We start from the raw sequence: 18,090 nt of genomic DNA on the forward strand, positions 1-18,090 counted from the left end.
TACAGCATGAGTATGCACATACAAAAGCATTTACACTGTACAGTATGCACACACAAGCTTCAAGTCTGGCAGCCATTTGTCAAGGCAATTTGTCTTGCTCTGTGAGTCACAAAACTCACTGAGGTCACATTTAAGTGCGAGCCATCAGAGTCACATGCACACATATGCATACAGTGAATGAGGGAACAGACTCATGCACATACAGTATTAACAAACACAAGGGCACACAATGCACAAGGCTGTTGTGCCATCATAATCTTCATCACGCTACATGGTACTCTCTTATATTCACTATATATAGTACTATTTACCTCTCATACTGTCTTTTTTCACACAAAGACACATGCACCCTGACTTGTGAAAGGCCTTCCTCTCATAACTGTCACACCTTCACATCATTATATATCTATTTGGCAGGTAGAATTGCCACAGGTGAAATGAAGTCGGCTGAATGAGCTGAATGAGGGCACTATAAAATGCTGTGTTGTCACACATCTGCCCAGCTGAAGAGTTTTTGAGGAGGACTCTGTGTCCTGGCTGCTCAACTCAATGGGTGCTGTTCTGTAGCTAACCTCTATATATAATTTATTGTACAATCCATACACTATTAATTTCAGCCTCCTTTGCACTGCCATGCACTCTGGTACTTCTGTAGAGTTTACCGACTTGACAGGCTCTCAGTACATAATTCACCTACTGTGTATATAGTTTCTGTATTGCACAGGATGTCTTATAAACTCTGGTAGTAGTACATCCACTACAATTAGCTGCAACTAACGGTTATTTTAATGAACAATCTGCTATTTAGATTTAGTCTACAATATCTAAAGAATTATTATTAAACCAACTGGTTTGGGGCAATAACAGAATGATTTTGGGCAGTTGCTCATACAAAATTTGACATCTGAATATATGTCAACATGGACAATGGGAAATTGTGGCAACGATTTTGACATTCTGAATAGTTAATTGATTTATTGAGAATAGTGATGGTGTTGTTCTTGGTGGTGACGACAATGATGATGTTGATGGTTGTGACAATGTCGATTTTGTTGTTTATGATGGAAATTATCGGCTATGTTTTTATGGCTGTTGAATTGTAGGCCTATTTACATATCCACATTGTGTTTAAGATTGTTGTCATGTTAATTGGGTCCTGAAATTTTGAACTTTATTCTATCAAGCATTTTATTCCTTTATTCCACGGTTGTGCAACCGGATGAATTCAATCTTGCAAATCATCTTGTATTTATGTCTGTCCTTTTATCTATATCTTGCACCAAAACTATTCGCCCTACGTGGACAAATAAAGTTTAAGTAAAGTATAGGAGACTAAGACAACCGCAAAATATTTACATTTGTGAAATTGGAAAGTAACAACAAAAAAGGCCCAACTGATTAATCTGTTATTGTAATTGAGAATTCCAGCAATATGTTTCCTACTTTCATGCAAAGATAGCACTACTATAAAGTGAATTTGTTGTAAAGATAGTGTTATTTATTTTGTTTTATGTTTTTTTTTTCAACAAAATGTCATGATCTGGGACCTACCTGGACCCACATATCGCTTCACACACTGACTGACAGCACCAAGTGATCTGGATAGAATATACTTTTTCTTCAAGGTCTGACCCTGATCTATAGCCTCTAAAAAATGTTGGGTCATAAATTGGCATGATGATGGGTCCATTACGTCCACTCAGCATTACTTGTTTGTTTTTCAGAGATTGTTGTTGTGGTGAGTATACCAAAAGCAAAGAGTCCTGTCAGTCTAAAACCTCTTTTTTGCCACACAAATAGGCTCCCTAGAAAAGTTATTGTAGAGGTCAGGGAACTGTTTTCAAACTTGAAGAGAATAAATTGGGAAACAACAATTTATACTCCCAAAGTGGTATGCAATTTGTGGTAATGTGAAGGGTATTGGAGTTTAATGCAATCTTCTTGCTCTCTCATCCTACTCTATAGTTTTTAGAAGTATATTAGGTCCATTAGGTTTGCTGGTGTGAGCTGGGTTTTTTGTGCTGGTGTAAAATACAGTGTATTGTAGTACTACCAGAGCGCGATGTGCCCTTCTCCTACGCAGAAAAATGATTAGCATTTACTTTTCAGATTGAACTCATCACCTCACCCCCCTGCTTTACCACTATTAATCAGTCTCATTAATGAAAGAGTTGGAAAATAGTCTACTTCTCCCTCTCTCTCCTGTGGACTCCTGTTCTCTTTGACTCCATGTTTGAGTGTGTTCTTTCCCTTTATAACGGTCACATTGTCTGTCTCCTTTTAAACCCCTTCAACAACAAATCACATCATTCTTGTTTAGTTATATAATTGTGACATCTCATTCTTCCACTGCCTGCGAAGCTTTAGTTTCTGGCTGTTTTTCCTCTTTTCTTTTTCTCTCTTCTTGTCTTATTTTTATTTATGTGCTCCCTCTAACTTTTGCTGTCTCCCCTCTATGTGGGCCCATTTTTTCATTAACCAACTCAAACACTGATATATTAATAATCAGTGAGTGAAAATGTGAGGATACTAAAAGATTAATTCACTTGCCAAGTAATCACTTGTTAAAAACTCTCAATCTCTCACAGACATTTTCCATATATATTACAAATTCCTGATATTCCTCAATATAAAATTCCTGATATGCTTATTCATGGATTGACTTTTAAAAGAACATTGACAAAACATTTTGCTCTACAATCATACGTTTGGTATTTCTGTATTTATTTTTGCATTTGGATTAAAAAGGCAAATGCTAATTTATTGCACATTGTGGCACAATAAAAACTGGATCTAATCCTTTCTGTGACTAACTGATATGCTGCCCTTTTTGTCTGTATTGTAATTTGTATCCTGCACGACAGTATGAGGCAAGGTGTGATTTCATAGTCTGAGAGCATATGCATTTTTTGCACAGAAAACCTCAGCGTGCCATCTTTGAGGAAGAATGTTAACGATGACAGCAGGTGCCTATGCCTTACCAAAACAAAGAAATCAACACAGGTGACTGTGAGGACACTGTAATAAATACTGTATCATTTCAAGAAAGTATTGCACCATTCTGAAGTATTGCTTGACTGTAATTGAGAATTAGTTGCAGCATTTATGACATTTTATATTTAGCTGAAGATATCTTTTTGGAAGTGAGTTGAGGGTGTTGGTTGTATACACATGCATGTAACAAAACAGATGGAGGGAAAGCAGATTGACATATGGGGATGTGAAAAAGACCTAGGAGACTATAAAATTATGTAATGGACTTCCGGACTGTGAAAGGGACTGTAAAAGCGAGATTGGTACGCCGCAGTAATTGAAATTTGTTGTATTGACATGCTGGAGTTTAGCCTCAGTGTTCTGAAAGTTGATGTTTTTACGGGACTATGCTTTGAAGGTTTTGCTGCTGAAGGAGATAAAAGCAAGATCAAGACGAATGAAAATGGGCTGAAAGAGGAAGAACCATTAAAAAGGAAGAAAAGCTGGGAATGAGAAAAGACCCAGGACCAGATTTCCAAAGACGTTTACGCCTTGTTTTAGATGTATTCGTTTGTGTGTATGTTATTTTTGAAACCTGTGGCCTAGCGCCTGGAACCACAATTCACCTGTCATCTGGATCACACAAAGTGTCTGTCAACACATATTTTGTGTGATTTGGTATGTGAGTATGCCTATGTATTTCAGGGAGGATCAATCAAATTATATTATGTGAGTGTTTTCTTTATATTTCTCTGGATTTATCAGGCTTTATACAGTTTCTGGGTGTCACATTTGCAAATTGTCAATGGCCTATTAAAGAAAAGTTCGGATTGCAAAAGAAATGTAACTAGTAGCCAGCTTTGTGTTCAGATCTCAATGGCAGCAGACAAAAGGTGGACACATTACAAAGGGAGCTGCGTTAAACTTGTTAAAAAAAACAAAAGAACAACAGCTCCACAGACAGAAAAGGAGAGCAATACATGAAAGCAATATCTGACCATTTTATAATATCAAACAAAGAGGGTACAGAGACTTGTAACTGTGTAGTTATTAAACTTGAAATTGGTTTTGATGTTCAGTGAGCGGCTAATGCACTGTGGCAATTGCTCTCTCTTGATACTTAATTTACATTTTGTTGGCTTTTCTTTTGTACATTGTTTTTTTTTTGTCATCCCATCTCTTTTTCATTACCTAAGAAGTTCATGTATTTATTCAAGCTGCAATGATTTTACAAACCTTTTATAGATCATTTCTTTGCCTTGAAATTGCAGCCTTAGTAAATGTTTTTGAATGTCTCACTTCGTTAATGAGTAATTCTATTTCAGCATCACTACAGTATGATCACTCCTAGAAAGCAGCTAGAAGGCAGTCTGAATCTCTGATTGTGTAATTAGATCACTCCTTCGTAAGTCAGATGCTAATCTGACGCAGGTTGCAAGCGCAAATTTAATGGAAGGCTAATTTGTGCTGTGTAAGTCTGGTCGAGAGCCTAAATTATGCATGACCTGTGTGCATCTACTTTGTTTATATTGTAGTAGTGTAATTCTAATTTGGTGGCAACCTTTTCGTGCTTTAGACCTTCAGGGCAATGTGGCCAAAAATAAATAATTTGTGTTCTTTGCCAAAACTGAAAATGTAATGCATACATTTATTTCATCCCAGTGAGCTACAGGGATCAGTACAATACACCCTTGCCTTATCTCTTCACTAGCTACTGGTTTAGTATAGATTTTAGAGAATAAAACGTGACCAGATTTCTTTTCATGTTGAAAGCTGTGTCGCAAGACTCAAGCAATTGAGTTTTTCACATGCTCTAATGCCACACACATCATTTTTCTCACGCAGTGAAAAACAAATGTATAAAGGCCCTTTCAGATTAGAAGCGTTTTGTGCTGCAAGCAACGCGCAGCACACTGCACCGCTTGGCACCATAGTGCGTCACAAGGCATTGAAAATAGTGGGTTTCATAGCGCAGCGGTGCTGTTGTTGCGGTGTGTCTGAAAGGCCCTTAAGTGATGAGGTCGACTTGCCGAGCAAATCAACTCTGCCCAGCTGACGCTAAACTGTTGTACACCATAATAATAATCAAGTGAACCCGCTCTGGCACTGTGAGTCCAGATAGTTGTAACGAGTGGTAACGTGGCTGGTAGAGTTTTGCAATATGAAAATCTAAAATCTGAGGCGTATCTTTCCTCTTAGACTGTGAGCTGTACTTTATCGGAGGTGCTGAAGTTAGCAATTGTTTGGATTTGTGGTGAGATTTTTGCCTGATCACTAGTGTTTTCAGTTCCGTTTTCCACCTCCTTGTTAGTCATCCTATGCAGTCCCAAACAGGTTTCTGTGTCTGTCAGAGGGGCTAAAGGAGAGAGCCAGCGGAGCAATAGCGTAATGCACATCTGAGTATCACCAGTAGACTTAAAAATGATCAAACTCTGATTAAACGATAACGTTAGTCTCGTAATATTATGACTTTTTTCTCGACATTCAGAGAACACAGATATGTAGGAGAGATTCTGTGTGTGCAGAAAGTTTTGAAAAACTGCTGGGCTATATAAAACAGAGGAGCTATTAAAGTCCAGGAGTTTATATGTAAATTAAAATGAATTAATTTATCATTGAGGTGAAATGGTGCCACATGCAATTTAAAGAGGTTACCAAAACTAAAAAGGAGGGAAGACTGAATCATGCTTGCATGTGTGCTGACTCAACAGGGATATTACATGACAAACGTTGATCTACAGGAGAAACTGGAAGAGGACAGCAACACAATGCCTGAGAGCTGCACTGCATTATATTCTGTTATAGTTTTAAATTTGTGTGCAAGAAATTAAATGTTTAATGCTCATTTTAATATTATTATAGCATTGAAGAATTGTTAAAAAATGTGTTAAAATTTCATCGGGATCTTGTGAACCTAATATTATGTCTCATCTCGTGAGTGTCTCTTCACATCCCCAATCTCAAACACCGAAAACAGCCTAGGCGCCACAACTTATAAAACAATTTTTATTTCTGGTTTTGTATTTCCTTCTCATTTGTGATGTATTTTGTCATATCAAGTATTTAAGGATTCTTTGTGACGCCTTTTCTTTTCACCCTGTTGTTTTTATTTGACCTATTAAAGCAACACAAAGATTAGTATTATCTTACATAATTGCCACCTCTGCTGTGCTGTTTCATTCAACACAATTAAACACCTCAACTTACATTAAGACCAAAACTTTTAGTACTAGTGGATATGGAAACTGATTGTATTTTATTTATTTTTTTAATCCTGGCTCTGTCTGTTTGGCTCTGTAAAATCAATACTGAAGAGACTATTTAATTACTTTCAGTAAAGGGACATCAGAATCATATTTTTAAAGTAAAATTGCACTTACAAAAGTGGACCGATACTCCATGAATTTAATAAATCTAGCATTCTATGAAATATGGAGTAATATGATATTTAATTTTGTTATATTGAGACTCAAATTGCTTTACAATGTACTCTGGTTTTCAAGGCACACACTTTCAAAAACCGCCCTTCTGTGAGAACATATAGACAAAATAATGTGTTACCATATTTCAATAAATAAAACCTGTTCTTCATGGGATGTTAAAAGTAACACCTGTCTCTGATTCTGTCTCGTCCTCAGTCCGTCTCCATTTGCCACCACTATGTGCATGCTCCTAACACGATGCATAAATTCAGAAACAATTTTACACCACATTGCCTTGGCTTCACTCTGCAAATACCGCCAGACTCACACGCTTAAAATCCAACTAGACTCTCAACCTGTTTAAGTGCACCAGACCAAAAGAATGACTACAGCTTTCCGTACGCACTTTTTACACAGATTTAATAGAACTTTTAATCATGTCTGAAATCTTTATGGTGCAGGCAAATTTTCATGAGTTATGACATAATGTTTATGAAGTGAGTAAAAGATGGAATTTCACCTGCATTGCTCAGCATTTGCCCAGGAATTATGACTGTGTCCAGTGGACACGAAAGTGAAAATATGTTGCTCTATCGTTGGCAATAAAGTACTTTTAATAAGGAAGGTATGAGGTTCAGAAAAGAACAGAATTTAAGGTGAATAAAAACAGGCTGAAAGAGCGTCCCTCATGTACTCTCTCAGGATCCCTTTATCTTCCTGTATTTAAAGAATGTTCTTACCTACAAGATAAAAACAGCGTTATTCTTTATTCACGCCTCAGTGTTAGTTCACCAGCTTAGAAACGTTTCTAATGTCTTCAAGGTTAGGGTTAGCGTTGCCCAGTCTTTGTAACTTCTCCCCTCTAATGAGTGCCATTTGTGACTAGTTAGTCTTTAGTATTTTGTCTTTCTTTTGTTAGGAACTGCTATAAAAATTTCCCCTGGGCCCATATTTATCAAACTTATAAGAATTACGATTAAGAACGCTCTAATGATACAACTTAGAAATTCAAAAGATCTTTGGGAGGGACAGGAACGGGGGGGGGGGGGTAGAAGAGGTACATTCAAGGAAATATTATGAGGAGAATTGAGTAGGCTACCCCATTGACATTTGCAAACAGTGAAGATGTGCGGAAAGTGATTACAAACAAAAATCTATGTAAGCCTTATTGTTGTTGTTGTTTGTGCCCTTTCATAATACAGAAGAATGGTGTAAAATCCCATCAAATGTTCAAATGAAATGCAAATAATAAGCTAAAACTACACAATCTCAATTATACAGTACATGTTGCTTCAGCTAACATTATAACATTTAACATGACCAACGCTTTTTTGTATTCGATCAAAAATGTTTCTCACCTCTGCAGGTTTGCGATTAGGAGAATAAGTGAAGGATTTTTACTTTCACTAAGTAAATGTTTGAGCTATTATCAACTTTCCTTACACATCGTATGAATCAGGGTACTGACACATCAACCCTAATGTACATACATACTTTTTCGAAGCTTCCTTGCTTTAATTGGCTGTCAACAGGTGAATCAGTTCTTCTTAGATACTCCTTCATTGCCAAGAGAAAAGCATTGATTTTCTTTCTGTCCATTATCCCTTTTCCACTCAGGGAGATTAGGAAGTGTAATCGCCGTGATCCTGAGGATTATACAAGCACAACCATGAGGAAATTAGATGTTATTTGGATAGAGTAATTTCTTTAGGGTGTGACTCAGGCTAAATTACTTTGTTATAATAATGCTGAGAAATGTGTCATGCCATGTACAGTAATACACATATTTATCAGAAACTGGTGGACCTTTTTATATCAGGTTTAGAATGCAGTTTGAAGCTTTCCACACATGTCAGGTTGTTTTAGAGAACTTATTTATCAATCAGAGGCTTAACACTGTGCAAATCCCTAGCAATTACCACTGTGAGGCAGCCCGTGTGCATTTAGCAGGAATGTTTTTTTTTTTGGTTTTTTTTTTATGTTGCAGTGGCAAGGCTGGACAAACAAAGCCTCTTAACGCTCAGAGGCTCACTCTTGCTCTCACCCTAACTTAAACACAGACATGCACACACAGGCACACATTCACACACTGGGGATGTGACCCAATTTGATTAGCAAATTGAGCACCAGAGACTCTGTAACAATGGACAAATTACCAACAGTGGCCAACAGATCAGACAAAGAGGGGCAGGAAAGGATGGAGAGGAGTGGAATATAACCATACTGGGAGGTGTACAGCAACCACATTAAGAAGTATAAAGAAATCATGGTGTTTTTTTTATTTCTGTTACAGGCAAAATAAATTAATCAGTAAAGTTAGGATAACTATTCATTTCCCATACCCTAACCATAGCATAATTTTAACCCAAACCCAGTTTTCTAATTTGTTGTTAGTCCTTTGGTAGTCAAAGAAAAGGTGAAAGCAAGCTAATGGAATTTTGCCGCCCAGCGAAAAAAATTAAGTTCAGAATCAAAGTTTAGTAAAAGAATCAAAGTTTTCAATATATGTCCAATACATAGGCTAATATGTGAAGCTACTATCTATTATAATTGTTTTTCAGCAAAACATAAAGCAGAGTATCATCAGCATATTGGTGGAAACCCACAATGTGTTAATGTATAATGTAACCCAAGGGGAAGAATAGGTAAGTAAAAGTACTGTGAAGGACCTACTAATGACCCTGGAGAACACTATAGGAAATGGAGTGAGAGGGAAAGAGATGCTTCCAAATACAACAGAGCATCTTCCAATGGAAAGATAAGAATGGTAGTGGTTGTAATCAAGTCCATAATGACAACACAATAATACAGGTGATGGATGAAAATACGGCATTCAGCCTTTCACTTCAGTCACAAGTTAATCATCTCCATGAAGGAGTTATGTTGCTATGAACATCTGCAGTTTATGTTGGTTCATTTCTGTGAGATTTGATATTTATGTTTTGTAATTCAGAGGAAACATATTTTAAATTCTAGAAAATTCTACTTAATGATACTTGAATGAGATTAATTTGTCATTGTCATCTGAAATGAATACTGTACTTCCCTAAAATGCTAACTAATGAAAATCTAAAGAAAATGTTCTGCAGGTGATTTTTTTTCTACACAGTGAATTAAGTGCCCTACATGGTTAGCGTTATTATTATTTGACTTTAATTGACTTTGATCAGAATTTGAATTAAATTGAAAACTTGACTCCCTTTTGTCAGTTTGCCAGAGCATAATCACAATGGTCAAGACTAACCTGTGTTGTAAAATTTAATGCAAATGTGTGCTGAATACATATTTGTCTGTGTGTTGTAATTATGCAGATTTGAAGTATTGATCACCTGAAAAACCAGCTGGTTAAGAGCATAATTATATCCTAAAATACCATAACTGTCCATTGATCGATTCTTCTTGGATGTCTTTCCACTTTTTTCTTATCTTCTCCATGCCAGCAACTGGAGGTGTATTTGGTCCTCAAGGGGAATCAGGGTCAGAGCCTGAAGATGACAGCCAAAAGTTTTACACAGAGCAGCACAGGGGACGGAGGCGCAGCAAAGGTGAGAGGGAATACAGGCGTACTTCTTTGTATATTGTTAGAAATGTGTTACATTTTAAACACATTAATTTGCACGGGGGCTCTTATCCACTGCATACTGCTGAGAAGTAAAAAGGGAATAAAATACAATATAACATTTTGAAAACAAATGAATTTCAACCCTACGCTGGTTGAATACAAATGGAAATAATGGGAGGCTAACCTATAGCTGAGTGAAATGAAGCTAGACATATCTGGAATTGTCATCATAGCTGGAAGTAGAAGGGAGTTGTGTGCATTCCTGGTGGGTTTTTAAAGTGCTGTACCATGGCACAGCTCAATGACACTCAAAGCAGATATATGAGCTGATGTAAATGGAGGCTCAGTGATGAGCAAAGATGAGTCAAATTACTTCGATGGGAGACTTCATTTCAACTTCCCTTCCCACATAGTGATATGTGATAGTGAAGACCGTAGGTAGATTTTGCATTTGTGTGTTTGCAAGTGAGTGACCCCAAGAAAATGAAACACAGAGAATTAGTCTCTGTGCGTATGCACTTGGATGTCCACATACTGACTGAAAAATGATACTGATAATATTTTCTATCAGTGTTGTGGCACATCCAAAGATTAAACAAGTGGAAACTTATAAATAAAGACGAATGAAACTGAGTTCACTGTGTTGAGTCTTGTAAGTGTTACGTAATGTCTGATTCGATGTTGTAAAGGGGATGTGCATTGTTAGACAGTTAATGCAATCTACCTTGGTAGTTCCTGGCTGGCAAAAAAAAATCCGTTACGGCAGCGTTTTTTGGAAGCAGTAGTTGGAACCCACGAACCACAACTTTAACTAGGTTATCCGTGGTGGAAATGTTACTGATTTTCAACTAACTTTATTAAAAATGCTTTGTTTTTTTGTCAAAAATGGTACATGTAATAGTTAAAGGTGATGACTTAATTGAGAGTTGAAGAAATGTACCTCCTATTTTTGATAAATATTTTTGAGCACTCCAGAGACCCAACAAGATAAGCGGTTTGGGGGGAAAAATGCATAGATTTTTGGACATTGGTATTGGGTCTCTTACAAAAATGTTGGTAATTCATCTCATAGTTTAAATGCAAACTTTTATGGAATAGGGGATTGTAAGCCTAGGTTTGCGAACACAGGTGGGCCCCCTCAAATTGGATTCATAGGACAATTAATTTAGTTCTAAATCACAGAAATACAAACAAAGAAAAGAAAAATAAGGTCGGAACTCATTTAGATTTTATGACTGATAAAATCCATGGCTGTGATCTGTGTTAAAGTCACAGCATGTGTTAAAAGGTTGTGTTTGTTTATAGAAGAGGGCCATAGGGAAATAAATAACAGGAAGGAAAAAAAGGGATATGTTTTAACTTAAACTTAAGCGTTTAAGTTTGTTAAGGGTTTCCCTGTGTATTTGTTTGTTGCTTCACATTGCCTTTTTCTACATCTGTTCTTTCTCTGTTTCTGTGTGCGTATGAGTGCATGGACTAGGTGTTTGGTTTGTGGCCATAAAGTAAGTGTTTGCCATCGTGAGCGCACATGCTTTTGTCTACTCAGTAGGCTTTTATAGTAATTGAGGGACCCCTTCACAAGCCCAATGACAACACCCACACCCCAAAGAGATTAGCCACTATGCCACTTTAGCTGTAGACAGCTGTTGTTCCCATCCCTCAACAATATTGTGACGTGATTCAGTATGGGTGGATTCATTCTCCCTGGTTTTGACCTTGAGTTGCATCTCACTACTTCTAAACTTCTGATGGGATTCATTGGACTCTGCTGACACTGTGAATGTAGGGAGTTACTGATTAGTGATATTAACGTTTCTATGATGGTGCGGTATTTCAGTTCAATACATTTGTCCATTTGTACATTGCATCTGTCATTAATAAAATCACGCATAAAACTACACTTGGAATATGTAAAACATCTGAATTTGTATGGCTCTCTTTTTCTGAAGTTTCCACTCTCTGCTAACAGAACTCTAACCATCAAATAGAACATTTGTTCAAGATATATCACTTAAAGCAACATTATATAAGTTTATTTATTTTTTGTGTGTGTGATTTGGCACTCCTCCACAGAGTCTAATTCCCCACTGTTGTAAATAAGGACAGCCTAGACGCGCATTTGTTATGATTGCATTACTTATGATGAAAAACTAGCAAGTTGATAAATTTGCACAGCCAAATAATCAAAGAACAAACCATACACGGATTGCCAACACTGCATCTGTCTTATATCCTTTCGGCTCTTTTAGCTCACGCCAACGAGTAAAAGCCAGTCCGATATTTTCTAGCTTCTTCCAAAGAACTTACATTATGCGTATTATACTTTAGATTCTTCATATAGCTAGCTTGCTAAAGAGTTGTGTTGGTGTGATATAGTGCCATAAAGCATAATGTTTTTTGTGATAGATGTCCTGGCCAGGGTTTCAGTGTTACATAGTGGCATTGATAGAGACACCATTCTCCTACAATTATATTTACAATTCAGTGTACAATCAAAATTAATAAATATAATATAAAATATTTTTTAAGATATAAATACTACATACTTTGCTTTCACCTGCACAGATTTTGCTACCACCTTAGTTCCACTGCTGACAATGGGGAAACAATAATAGGCTTACTGTTACTATTGACTTTTGCAACAAACCTGCGAAGTGTATGCTAGGCCGCTTTCTTCCTAGAAACCATAAACACATTTTCCGAAGCCTGCAGATTCTGGGACATTGTGTGACATTGTCTAGTTTTGGATCAAAAACATACACGAATACATTTTCAGGAAGTTCAACCGGACCAATACATTTTTAACAGTTAATCTATTTAAAACAGTGTTTCCAAACTAGTTTTATCCCTATAACATCCCAGTAGGTCTCCTTTCAACATGTCGGCTTCTCTCCCATGATAAATGTCAGTAGACAGAGGTTAAGCGGCTAATTTCATTCCCTATATCCTGGCTTGGAAATTGGAGCCCTGACAGCCAAAGGGCAACCAAAACAACCAATCTATAACCCTGTCAGTGGCAATAAGATCTTATATCATGCCGGCAAATGATTCTGGGCTGTTCTGCAGAAGCTTGGGTATTCTAAGTCATCTTTTACTTGCTCAGGCCAAACTTGAACCTGGGTTAGATTCATAAATCAGGAGTACAATTAACTGTATTTTCAAGGACTGAGGGAGGTTTACATGCTGTGCTTTCAACAAAGCATAGTGCTAAAGTGGATTTAGACAGTTTTAGGGTTTGTGTCAAGTGTCTGCATAGATTGTGTTCCTGTGTGCAAAAGTAGGAAGTTGTCATTTCCTGTCAAGGATATTGAAATACAATCCCAACCCCAATCAAAACAAAAAGGTTTCTGCCAAACTGTTCACCTTTACCTTTTTCTCTTTCTCTATTTCTAGGTCACCAACACAGTCCTCTAAATAAGGTCACCCTGACGTTGATTACCATCAGCACATGTGTCATTGCCATTGTCTATGCTACGCAAGATTCCTGCCCTCTCACTGTCAAGGTTACCCTCCATGTGCCTGAGCATTTTGTTGCGGATGGTAAGTGGAAAACATTCATTAAACCCTAGCAGAATATTCAACTAATAGAATTTTCAAAAGCAAATGATTCAGTTTTACTCATTCTCACTTGGCCCTATGTCTGTTTTCTTGATTGCACTATTTTGTTTTGCTATTTTATTTTAATTTAAATCTTGGTGAGCCCCAATGTTTCACAAGCTTATGTGTCCAATTTGCAGAAATAGATTTGACAGAATAGTCAGTATCCATCATGGTGCACCTTTACAGCCATAATTGGATACAGTTGTCCTTCAAGTAACATACTGCAGGAATGATTGTTGAGTAGGCACAGGCTATTGAGTGGTAAAAAATATTATGTAATTTGTATATTTTTTGTTGTTAGGAGGAATAGCTAATGGACCAGGGACAGCTTCGCATGCATCCTCTGTTTCAATTTACAAATGGCTTGCAGTAAAATATCCACCCCCTCAACTGTGATTTGTGGTTTTCAATTTCACTGTTTTCCAGTGTCAATGCCCCCTCTGCATGACTGATAAAAGACACACATCCATCTGACAAAAAGTAAATCATGTGCTGGAACCAAAAATGAGCAAAAATCATGACAATAAAGCCCACACAATGAAAGTTCCTGATGAAAAATGTATTTATTATCACTACAGTCAACTGAATGACATTTTGAGCCATCAGACCGATGAAGAGCAGTGTGCTCAAAAAATGATTGTTTTTTTCTTGGTTTATTTTTCCATTGGGTGCTTTCAGTGTGCCGACTTTATTGCATGTGACTGCATACAGTACAAGTGGAATACTAACCCATTCTGTGGTTTGCACTTTTTCAGTTGACAGGGCACAAACGTTCTGTTCAACTTACATGACATAAGTACTCTCAGGTTTATTTCTCTGTTATTCATGCCATATATATAGTAACAAGCTGTCTGTATAGCGAACACACCAGCTATACTCTCCAAAGTCAAAATGTAATCAAAAAAGTACAATAATCAGACTCTGGCCTTAGTAATATTGTTTTCTGTCAATTTACATACTAACATAGTTACAAATTCAGGATAATAATAATGTAGGCATGGATACCAAGGCAGCTGCTTAGAGAGTCGTCCCACTAAGTCTGTTTTAAATTTCACCTTGGCTATGGGATAATTGTAAATTGGGCCTGTGTATTAGCAAGATACAGTATAAACCTCACTGGGAGGTAAAAAGCCAATATGGAAAATGTGCTAGAAGTTAAGTGAAGTAAGAGGGAGTGAGGAGCTGAGGCAATTTAACTAATGATTGCCGTATCTCCAAAAGCTCTGCATTCACATATCAGTCGATCAGGTGCTGTAGCCGCCAGGGCCTCATTTCTAGTCCACCCACACACTTAATTTGTGTGCACATCGATACTCAATAGAAATGGAACTTCTACAGTAAATTCTGTAACTACATGGTAAGATCAACACCTGAAAAATATAATGTAAGCCAATATACTGTGAAAGACATTTTCAACTTTTAATGTTAATTGAGTGTCCATAATGATGAGTTTGTTAGTGTGTCCTTACACTGTAGTCCACTGCAAGAAATTTCTATAAATGCTAGTCAACGTACTGTGAAATTTAATATGGATACAGTCCCCTCCAAAAGTATTAGGCAAATTCCTTGGTTTTTGTTGTTCACTGAAGACATTTGGGTTTAAGATCAAAAGATCAGTATGAGACAGTTCAGAGTTCAGAATTTCAGCTTTTATTTCCTGCTATTCACGTCTAGATGTGTTAAACAACTTAGGACATATCACCCTTTGTTTGAACCCACCCATTTTTCAAGTGAGCAAAACTATTGGAACATGTGACTGACAGATGTTTCTTGTTGCTGTTAATCGGAAGGTCGGCGGTTCAATCCCCGGCTGCATGTCGCATGTGGGCAAGATACTGAACCCCGAATTGCCTCTGTTACGCCAGTGTATGAATGTGTGTGAATGTTAGTTTCAGTTTGAGCACTTAGGCTCAGTGTGTGAACGATGACTGCAGATGTAGTGTAAAGTGGTCAAAAAGACTAGAAAGGCGCTATACAAATACGGAGCATTTATATGACTAGTCTAAGTTTTCATCCTTGATTCAAACCTATAAAAACTGTATTTCCTGTTAAAGAGGATAAACCAACATGAAGACCAGAGAGCTGTCTATGGAGAAAAGCAAGCCATTGTCAAGCTGAGAAAAGAAGGAAAATCGACCAGAGCCATTGGACAAACATTGGGCATAGCAAGCACAACAATTTGGAATGTCCTGAAAAAGAAAGAAACTACTGTTGTACTGAGCAACAGACGTCGAACAGGTCGGCCAAGGAAAACAACAGTAGTTGATGACAGAAATATCGTGAGAGCTGTGAAGAAAACCCCAAACATCAGTAAGTGACATCACCAACAACTTCCACAGTGCAGGGGTGAAGGTATCACAATCTACTGTTCGAAGAAGACTCAGAGAGCAGAAATATAGAAGCCACACCACAAGATGCAAACCACTCTTCAGCAGTAGGAATCGGAAGGCCAGATTGAAATTTGCAAATAAGTATAGAGATGAGCCGCAAAAGTTGTGGAACACAATCTTATAGACTGATGAGACCAAGATTAATCTGTACCAAAGTGATGGAAAGGCCAAAGTGTGGAGAAAGAAAGGAACCGCTTATGATCCGAAGCATACAAGCTCATCTGTGAAGCATGGTGGAGGTCATGGCTTGGGCGTGCATGGCTGCTTCTGGAACAGGCTCATTAATATTTATTGATGATGTAATTGATGATGGTAGCAGCAGAATGAATTCAGAAGTGTACAGAAACATTTTGTCTGCTAATGTACGGAGAAATGCATTGAAACTAATCGGGAGGAAGTTTGTCATGCAGCAGAACAATGACTCAAAGCACACTGCCAACTAGGGCTGACTCCGAATAGTTGAAGATTCGATGCTTCGATGGGCGGAGCCTGATTCGACTGTCAATCTCACAGTGAAACAAGGATCATGCCATTTTGGCTCTATGGGAGTGCTCAACATTTGATTTTACATAGAACTACCAGTTTTCTCCCAATAAGTTAATATACAGCCTATTACAATATATTTCAATGTTTAATGCTGTAAATAAATATGTAAAAAGAATAAAATTTACAATAAATGTTTTTGAAGTGTGTGAATAAATCCAAAATTGTAACCCTAACCCTGGGTCGTCAGTGCGCATGTGTAAGCATAGCGTGTATGTGTGTAGTGGCAGTGGAGGAACGCTTGCTGAAGAGACGGAGCTCCAGCTTCACTGGTGTTGTGTGAAGTTGTCCACACCTCGCAGGACTTTTGGATAATTTATCACCGTTGATGAACCACATAGAGAAGCAGCAATAATGCACGTAAAACTCTCACTCACTCATCACAAGACCGGTGAATGACAGGCGAGAAAGAGAGAGAGCGCCTCAGTTGAGCTGGAAATTTACAGTGTAAGTTGAATTAACTTAAACTTCCTGTGTGTAACTGAAAGAACTGAAAGAAGCTGCGGTAAAAGCCTGGAATAGCATCACAAATGAAGAATGCAACAGTTTAGTGATGTCGATGGCTCGCGGGCTTGAGGTAGTTATTGCAAGCAAAGGTTATGCCACCAAATATTAAATTTTATTTACTTTAAGATTATTTGTTCCATTACTTTGCTCACCTAAGAATGCTGTGGTCTATTACAAACCGTGATATGTCCTAAGTTGTTTAACACATCTAGATGTGAATATCAGGAAATAAAAGCTCAAATTCTGAACTCTTGTCTCATACTGATCTTTTGATCTTAAACCCAAATGTCTTCAGTGAACAACAAAAACCAAGGAATTCGCATTACCGTTCCAATACTTTTGGAGGGGACTGTATGTGTAGTCTCTGTGGAATGATTATTGGCAGATTTTGGTGACCTTCTGACCTTTGCGCTACCAACTATCTACTATACAGTTAGCAGTATGGTAGACAGAGCAAACAAACAAATCTAAAAGATAAACAAAGCAAATCCAAACTGGCAAGCCAAATATTAAATATAAGTTAGGTCAGGACAGGAACAGGCAGGCAGGAAAAAGACTAATCCTACAGCATGACTATAAGCCAGCACATGTGATCTGACACACAGGACACTGTCTATATACTGGGGAAATGATGAGTGATGACGTCAGGTATCAGTGTGGTCAGTAAACTCCACATGGGAGATGAGTAGACAGGTGAAACATGACAGGAGATGGTAGACAAACAACACAACACAAAAGCTAATATGTAGGTAGGTAGACATTGGTGACATGAGGATGCAGAATAGCTGGATTTTCTAGCCAACATCATCATAAAGTCATTACTAAAACAAATATAGCTGGAATTAAATACATCTCTCAGAGGTTGATACACATGTCATGGACCTTTATTTTATCTTGTTATTCATTTTGAAGATACTTTTAGCACTCACTCCAAGGTGTGAATGCATTTTGTTTTACCGATATGTCAGATAAGGAGAGGTTTTTGCTATGACAGCAAAGACATTCAGTGGGGGGTTAAAAATAACTTAATTTAAATTACAGTCTGGAGGTGGTAATAAAATTTAGCGAATTGACAAATGCATAATTTGTTAAG

General features: G+C 37.5%; 1 protein-coding gene across 1 annotated transcript in view; it reads left to right on the top strand.

Moving 5' to 3' along the window:
• Window positions 1–18,090, top strand: part of LOC119914337 (astrotactin-2-like) — a 280,669-nt gene that overhangs the window by 121,908 nt on the left and 140,671 nt on the right. The window contains exons 5-6 of the mRNA XM_038733584.1: window positions 9,836–9,940; window positions 13,351–13,497. Of these exons, the coding sequence (XP_038589512.1) occupies window positions 9,836–9,940; window positions 13,351–13,497 (252 nt within the window). The remainder of the gene's footprint in view (window positions 1–9,835; window positions 9,941–13,350; window positions 13,498–18,090) is intronic.

The sequence above is a fragment of the Micropterus salmoides genome, unplaced genomic scaffold (assembly GCF_014851395.1).
Source record: "Micropterus salmoides isolate LMB-PRFRI ecotype aquatic unplaced genomic scaffold, ASM1485139v1 Ms_hic_scaffold_20, whole genome shotgun sequence".
Taxonomy (NCBI): domain Eukaryota; kingdom Metazoa; phylum Chordata; class Actinopteri; order Centrarchiformes; family Centrarchidae; genus Micropterus; species Micropterus salmoides.